The 7418-nt window shown below is 40.3% G+C and overlaps 1 protein-coding gene across 1 annotated transcript; it reads right to left on the bottom strand.

Annotated features, from left to right (window-relative positions):
- Positions 1-244: 244 nt before the first annotated feature.
- Positions 245-2986, bottom strand: LOC124201715 (tryptophan 2,3-dioxygenase-like). The gene is made up of 11 exons (XM_046597899.1): positions 2730-2986; positions 2514-2586; positions 2324-2417; positions 2189-2256; positions 2058-2123; positions 1825-1962; positions 1486-1713; positions 1225-1368; positions 1055-1160; positions 893-986; positions 245-828 (listed from the first exon to the last, which is right to left on the bottom strand). The coding sequence occupies exons 1-11, from the start codon at positions 2765-2767 to the stop codon at positions 612-614; spliced, it is 1266 nt and encodes a 421-aa protein (XP_046453855.1). The 5' UTR covers positions 2768-2986; the 3' UTR covers positions 245-611.
- Positions 2987-7418: the final 4432 nt, after the last annotated feature.

The raw sequence follows: 7418 nt of genomic DNA, 5'->3' as shown, positions 1-7418 counted from the left end.
CAGTAGCCAATTTTAGTTTTAAGCTCTTGGGATATAGGCGCACGTTAAAACCCGTCAGTAAAAGTCGCAACTCACTGCTGAATGAATCTAAGGCCGTTCCTCATAAGTAATAAAACCCGATCAACGTTGGCCCGATGTGGCCGATTGCTTCTAAGAATTGGCATTTTCAGCTATTTAATGACCTTCATGGAACAACGTACGTCCCCACTTAAAAAGAAAAATGCAATAATCGGATCAGAGGATATTCACCGTTATTTCTTTTATTCCCTATTTTCTGGCAGTGTATTCACAAATCCTTGACGCGGTATATCGTGATTTCCAAGAAAATTCTTGGCACTGGCCAACGATCTACTGGAGTCAACGAAACAATTAGTCAAACGTCGTCGACATAATTTCACGATAGTATTTTTTTGTTTTGTTTAAGGATTTGGATTAGAATTGTGTATGACTATGAAGTGTCATTCTCCATCAGTTATGCTGTACTTTGAAGACGGTCGTCAGTTAAAGCCATGCAGTTGGAAATTAAGAAACAAAACAAAAATTAAAACGTTGCGGAGGTAATGGGATTCTGAAAAGTGCGGGGGGAAATATTATTATGTCATTGGCTAATATTAGAGTGAGAGTTCTCCGGATGTTTCTAGTCCACCAGTACTGCTGCCGCTCTGTGATTTGTTGTCGTCTTCGCTATTGCTAGGGCGATTCTGGGTATGCGGTTCCTCGCGAATGGACAGTCGAGTCTTCATGTGGCGCGATAGGGGCGGAATGTATTTTCGCGGCAGAATAAACGTTGACAGGTTGAACAAGTCCAAGAACACCTTGTAGCGATCGCTGTGAGCGAGTTGAAAAGAATTTGTTAGTCATTTTTTAAGTTTAAATGTGCGTGCACAATCACCTCAAAGTTGATCGCAGGTATTGATAGCCGCTCGATCCACCTGTCCCAATACGCTGAGACCCAATCATCCGCTGGACCAACATAACGTGATTGTCTGAAAAGCAAAAGAAATTAAATCCGTCGAATAAAAAAAAAATCCTGAAAATCCTTGGGTAAACTTACAGCGCCATTTGGTAATTAGAGAATCGATATCCATCAAGATGCTGAGAAGTTGGTGCGGCTGATTGAAGCGCGGTTCGTCCCGGTAAAAAGTGATCATGATGGCACCCTATAAAGTTTTCAATGACATCCTTCAACTGATTTCAGTTCGTAATCTAAAATTGTTGACACACCTGAAGAGCCTTGTGGCTGAAACGCCTCTCCCCGCGCGCAACCAGAGCATTGTGAATGTCTACATCGAAGATGGAGTCGAAAAGCTCCTTCTTTTTCTGACACTCGTTCAGCAAATGCACTTTCAACGCTTCATCCGTCGTCGCCTGATACACGAGACGAAATAATTAATTTTAAAAAGCGATCCCAAATTGAATAATTGTGCTTTTAGGAAAATGAAATTAATTCATTTTCATTTTGTCCTTTTAAATCCGAATGCTTACCTCGGCTTCTTTTTGCTGATCTCTGATCAAAGATTCAACAGTTTCTTGATATTGGTTCCAGAAATTACTGGGGTGCTCTTCGTCCAGACCAGGTGTCCTCTCCAGCCACTTTTGAACCAATTCGCAGAGTGAAGGTTCACTTTCCGATCGCTCCAGCTCGATCATGGCGGCTTTATCGTTACCAAATACTTTGATGTAATTTGATTGATTATAACGCACTCGATGTTCCTGAAATTAATGAAAATTAAAAAAAAAATTAAAAATCTTTCAGCATGGCAGCACCCGACGGGAAGATTGACATTTGTAAGGAAGGATTTGGCGGCCGTTCTATATATATACCTGTCGTATTCCTAGTTTGTTCTCAAGCAGCCGGAACTGAAGGCTTTGGAAGCCTGAGCTGGGCGTTAAATATTCGCGGAACTCCATGAAATCCAGGGGCGTCATCGTCTCGAGAATCATTACTTGATCTCTCAGCAACTTCGCACCCAAGGAAAATAATGAAAATAATAGGCAAATACTTAAATATCTCCAAAATTTAACGAGCGAGCGATTTGCTGAGTTTGTTTTTTTACCTTCCAGATGAGAACGATACGATTCATTCTCTTGAGGACTTCTAGCATTTTGCGTTCTTCAATTTCCTGTTGTCGTCAAATTTTTTTTAAAAACATTTGAGAAATGTTGTACTCTATTTAATTATATATACCTCGTTAGAAAACATTTCGCGAACTGAATCCAATTCGTACAGAATCTGCTTGAACCACAACTCGTAGGCTGGATGACAGAATTTGATTTAGTGAAATTAGATTGCGCTTGGTTAAATAAATAAAAATTCCTTTACCTTGATGTGTAACGATGAAAAGGTGTTCGTCGTGAACGGTTTCACTGCCAAGCTGTTCACTCATCAGTCGTTGGCCGTCTAAGATCTTGTCCAACTGCAAATTCATTTGCCACATAATTGTGATTATTATTGTTTTCTGTGTTGAGGGATTAGGGATGTAACGTTTTCAATCAACCGTTTCATTATTTACCTGTAAGTATTCGCCGTACATCATCCCTGTAGAATGTTCGGCCATGTTGATTCCTTCCTGGGGATCATTCGATCTGCTCAAATGAGGGCCACATTAAAAAGAAGAAGAAGAACAGAGAATTAGTAGGGACACTGAAAGCATGCTTCTATTGATTTTTTACGCGCCATTGATTAGTAACGAACTCATAAAAGGATAACAGCAGTCTAATATAATCACCTAAATCCGTTGTTCATGGGACATCCGTTGCCACTCATTTTTGACAAAAATATGTCTGTTTCGCTATTACCAAACAAAATCAAATAACTTAGGATATTTTTTTCCGAACCCAAATTTTTGTGTGACTGGGGAATAAGAACTGGGGGTGGAGAGCGCCAAAGTAAAAAAAAGAGCTAAGACACTGCGCGCAAAGGACTGACGAGGTCGACACCGATCGCCTCCGCTTTTTATATAAGAGAGCCCTGAGCTCTCCTGTTTGGCTGGGCCCTCCTTTTTTTCCACTGGAATGGATAGAGAGGGGGGGGGTTGGTGGGCTGGGTTTTTAACAGCAAACAGCAATACATAAGTACTGCTTCGTACGCCATGGACGTGTCTTTTTATTAGCCGGCAAGACTCGAAATGCCACGCAAAGTTATTTTAAAATTCGATTTTTTTTCGTATTTTGATTCTCTCAGTATCACATCATTAAACTTGTTCAAATTGATTTGCAACGCACTTGTTTCAACATGCTTATTATCTGTAACCCTTTCCCAATACGTGACGTCCGCCTAGTACTTTATAGTTAGCATATCGACGAATTACCAAATGTCATTTGTCGACCACTGACCGTCGCGCGACTCCTTCCATCCAACGGTGCCCGGCGCGCGCGGCTTTTTCCCTGAGAATTCAAGAGCACCGGCACCTGCCGCTGGTAAGGTATATTAATGAGACGAGACTCCATTTTTAGCCCGTCCAACTGGTTTGTTTTTTTGTTTTGTTTTTGAAATAAAAGGCGATTGACGTTCTTTCTCTTTTTCTTTGCGTCATTTCAGAAGTTGGTTTCATCATCTTGTGTTTGTTCGCATCTTGTTTTTACACTGTCGACTTGGACAACAAGAAAGATAAGCATGGCTATAACTTCGAAGAGTTTTAAAGTTCTTTCGAGTTTTTTTTTCTTTTTTAATGTTATTAAAATGCAAAAGATTAGTTGGGTAATTGAAGTAATCACGTGATTGAGGCGTGGCTCCACTCCCACGGCTGTTTCCAACTCCGATGTCCAATCAGGAGAGTTTTGATTGCTCCACTTCACGATTTCGCACCAAATGGTCGATAGGATACTCTATCTTAGTCTTACAACGAAGAGCGTCTAATTTGTGCATGTCGTAAAAATTATTGCATTGCACTCGTGATTATATCAAAACTGCCGATGCGTATAGATGAATATTGCAAGGATGAAATTGCTAATTTTAGAAAAAGAAACGGGATTTAGGTTCAGAAACGGGGTTACATTTTTACGTCAATCAGTCACCACTCAGATGTGATCGCAACTCATTATTGATGCACCAGTCGCTGATTTCTAAGACAAATATCCGGAAACCAGTGTTACGCATCGTTTTGCGTTCCTATTGAAGATATATAAGATGTCAGTCGTAACATTTTGACAAGCTGTTCCGGTATTCATCAGCACTCTCGGCTTGCGTGCGGCACAGTGTGATCACGTGAGCACGTCATACATATTCTTCTTACAACCCAAGTTTTTAGCCATATTCTGTAGCAACCTGATGGCAAAACAACCTGACGGTAACTACCTACCTACCCCAACGGGTGGGTGGCACGATGGCTATATGTATATACGTAATAACGCAGACAGAAACACCCAGACAGGTTATAGGGTGGCTATATGGCTATCTAGCGATATAGGTGTTGTATGTGCCTCTATTGTATGCAATCCCCCCCCCCTCTTCCTTGTACACTCATAAGAGTTCCGTTGTGTGTATTTAGACGCTTGCATAGACGATCTATAGCGCCGTAATCATATCTTTCTTTCAACGGGCAGTACTAGTAAGTCTTCTGTGCTGCAGACACCAGAGCAGCTTAAACAAAAACAAAAAATGGGTTCTTTTTTTTTAAAGCATGTATTTCGTTTTTCTCTCTTTATAATGTACGGCACTTCGACGGTGCCACTCTTTTTTTTCTTCATCTTTTTCTTCTTTTATTGTACGTGACATCGAACACGAAGCGCATCGAGTTTTGTCGCATTCACATTCGCTCATTGTCGTTTCTTTGAGTCAATTCGCCCTTTTGTTTTTTGTTTTCATATAGGCGGAGTTATAGGCTGGTCGGCTGAAATACTTTCACCAGTGTCTATCTCTAAATCCGGCACGGTCGTGTACCACTGTACCCGTGTCATGGAGTCCGACGGCTCGACAGAGATAAATGGACACAAAAAGGCGGTTTCCATCGGAAGGCCAACGCTAACTACTGCAACAAATCAAGTTGAATAGGTCAGCAGCTCAACCCAGCAGCCATGCCAGCCCAGCGCCGAACAGCGCAGCACGCAGTCCATATTAATAATATGGCCGAGTTGACGAGACTTGAATAAACAGTCGGATTTATTTCACAAAACGCGTGTTCGTGAAATTGTTGTTGGCCAGCAGAAATCCAGACTTCATCAGAATCAAGAAAGAAGGCAAAGAGATAACAACACGAACCCGAGACAAGCCCTCGTGAAATCAGCCTCACCATTGGTTGGTTGAGGACATGCCATTAGGGCATGTCTTCTGGACAATCGCCCGTTGCCGGCCCAAATTTTTACGCAAAAGCAAATGATATGGCGACACAACCAGACACATGTATATTATATACACACACACGATATTTACAGATAAAATGGAAATTAGCTCGGGGATTGAATATCTTTCCCTTCATTAATTCCACCTCCTGCGAGAAGAAGGGCTTCGTCTCGTCGTCTTGGTGGGCCAACATTTTTTCCGCTGCGACATCTATACACCACAAGAGACGCAATTTCTCCGTTTGTTTCTTCCACGAAAAAAAAAATGGGAAACCGGGAGCGAAAAACATTCTTTCGCCAGAAGAGACACAACATATGTATATCTTGTCAACAAGGCTTCCAAATCGTGTACACACTTATTGCAGTTCTCCATAAAAAGAAAACAGGAAAACACAAAATTTAAAAAAATACAGGTTGACCATTTCGGCTTTATTTATATGTTCTAGTTATCAAGTTTGGGTTTCTAACCGATGGCGCGTTGATGATATTTAGAAGGAAAATAAAATAAAAGATGAAATCAGCTCAGCTGATAAGATCAAAGTTCATTTGACAGATTGAAAGCGCGTTGATAAACTCTTAACATCGCCGGGTTTCCATCCGGTTGTTTGATCTCGTTGAAATGTTTCCATGGAAGGCGATGGAAGGTATGTTATTGGTTCATATACAGGCAAAACTTGATCGTTGAACGATGATGTCCTGGGATCATACAAGTACATAGCCTCAAAAAATCAACAAGGAAATGTTGAAAGTTGAAACACAACGATATCTTTTTGTATTGGGTTTGTTTATCCGAGACCTTATGTTTTAGTCTCGTCATTTTATTTTATTTGTTTGTTTTCATTTTTCTCAATGCACAAAAATGTTTTTACCGCCGCCAGCTATACAGATATATTGCGTTCTATTCTTTGAAAGAAAACAGCGAAGTTGCGTAGAATATGCGCAGTTGCTCCAGCGGCGCTTCATTAGCATGCATCGCCAAATCGCTAGCTGAAAAGAAATGCATTCGCAACTCAAAAAAAACTTCAAAAAAAAAGTCAAAATGACTTTCCACACTTATTAAGTATAGCCTACATGGATTCGAGGTAATAGCGCGTAATTACATTGCTGGATAGCAAAACCCACAAAAGGCAATGTGCGCTAGAAATCTGTTCCAGGAATTGCACTTTTTTTTAAATTTGAATCTTCTTTAATTTAGAAATATTTTTCTGCGCCAAATATCAATCTGAATTTTCGTTATTGAAAATATTTTGTGTTCCGTGAAATTCGAAGTTTTATTTAGAGAACTTTCTATTATATAATTCCTTGGCCTGGTTCGTTCATGTCTAGCGCGTCTAGCGGGACAGATTAACCCCATCGCTACTGTCACTTTCGTCGGAGAGTGTGTGAACCTTTAGTGATGCTTCGTTTTACTTCAGATACAACTCGAGCGAAAGGGTTTCCCTTTATACAAGCAAGCAAAGCATTAAGTGTCACTGTGCAATGTCTAGTCTGCCTTTTTCCCATGTCTCTATAGTCTAGATGTACATATATAAAAAAAAAAGCTCATTGTTGCTCATGAGTTGTAATAATAACGCTCCATCGCTGTGTATATAGTGTCACCGTAGTATATACTACATCACCGAGTATATGAAGACTGTTTGAAGGCTTCTTTTTCTCCCTCTCTTTCTTCCCAGCCAGTCTATATCTCTACTTTTAAGGCGTATCGCATTCTTTCCCTCTTGCATGGTTTATTTTTTCTTTTACTTTGGGCTGTCCACAATTCAAAGACGGAGAAAAAGAACGCCGTCCTACGCGGCCCTACGTATGTTATTAATTCCTACCCGGTCCAGCAAAAGTAAACGAATGATTTTTTAGGGATTTCCCCCCTATTTGCGTTGCGCACCGGTAATGACTAATGACATAGCGCTCTCACGTAGAATATCTATATAAAGAAACCTTTTTACTTTATAGACCAACATTGGTCTTGGATTAAATAGATATGATGATGAAATCTCGTAAACTTGTACGCATATACGGCAACGGTTGTGTTCTGTTTGTTTGTTTGTTTTTTGGTTTTGGTTTCTATTGATCGTTTTTCGTTATTTTATTTTACTGTACACTTTATTTTTTTCCCCACAAGTTTGCACTTATCAAAATTT

The sequence above is a fragment of the Daphnia pulex genome, chromosome 9, assembly GCF_021134715.1.
Source record: "Daphnia pulex isolate KAP4 chromosome 9, ASM2113471v1".
NCBI classification, from domain to species: Eukaryota; Metazoa; Arthropoda; class Branchiopoda; order Diplostraca; family Daphniidae; genus Daphnia; species Daphnia pulex.
The sequence above is the reverse complement of the archived record's forward strand: the minus strand, read 5'-3'. Positions and strand labels throughout refer to the sequence as shown.

What these genes read in the sequence shown, in the direction of transcription:
- LOC124201715 (XM_046597899.1), bottom strand. Translation starts at nt 2,767, where the DNA reads ATGAGTGGCAACGGATGTCCCATGAACAACGGATTTAG. An exon ending in TGTACGGCGAATACTTACAG is followed by an intron (nt 2,418 to 2,513) that starts GTAAATAATGAA and finishes ATGAATTTGCAG; the next exon opens with TTGGACAAGATCTTAGACGG. An exon ending in TACCTGCGATCAACTTTGAG is followed by an intron (nt 829 to 892) that starts GTGATTGTGCAC and finishes ACTCGCTCACAG; the next exon opens with CGATCGCTACAAGGTGTTCT.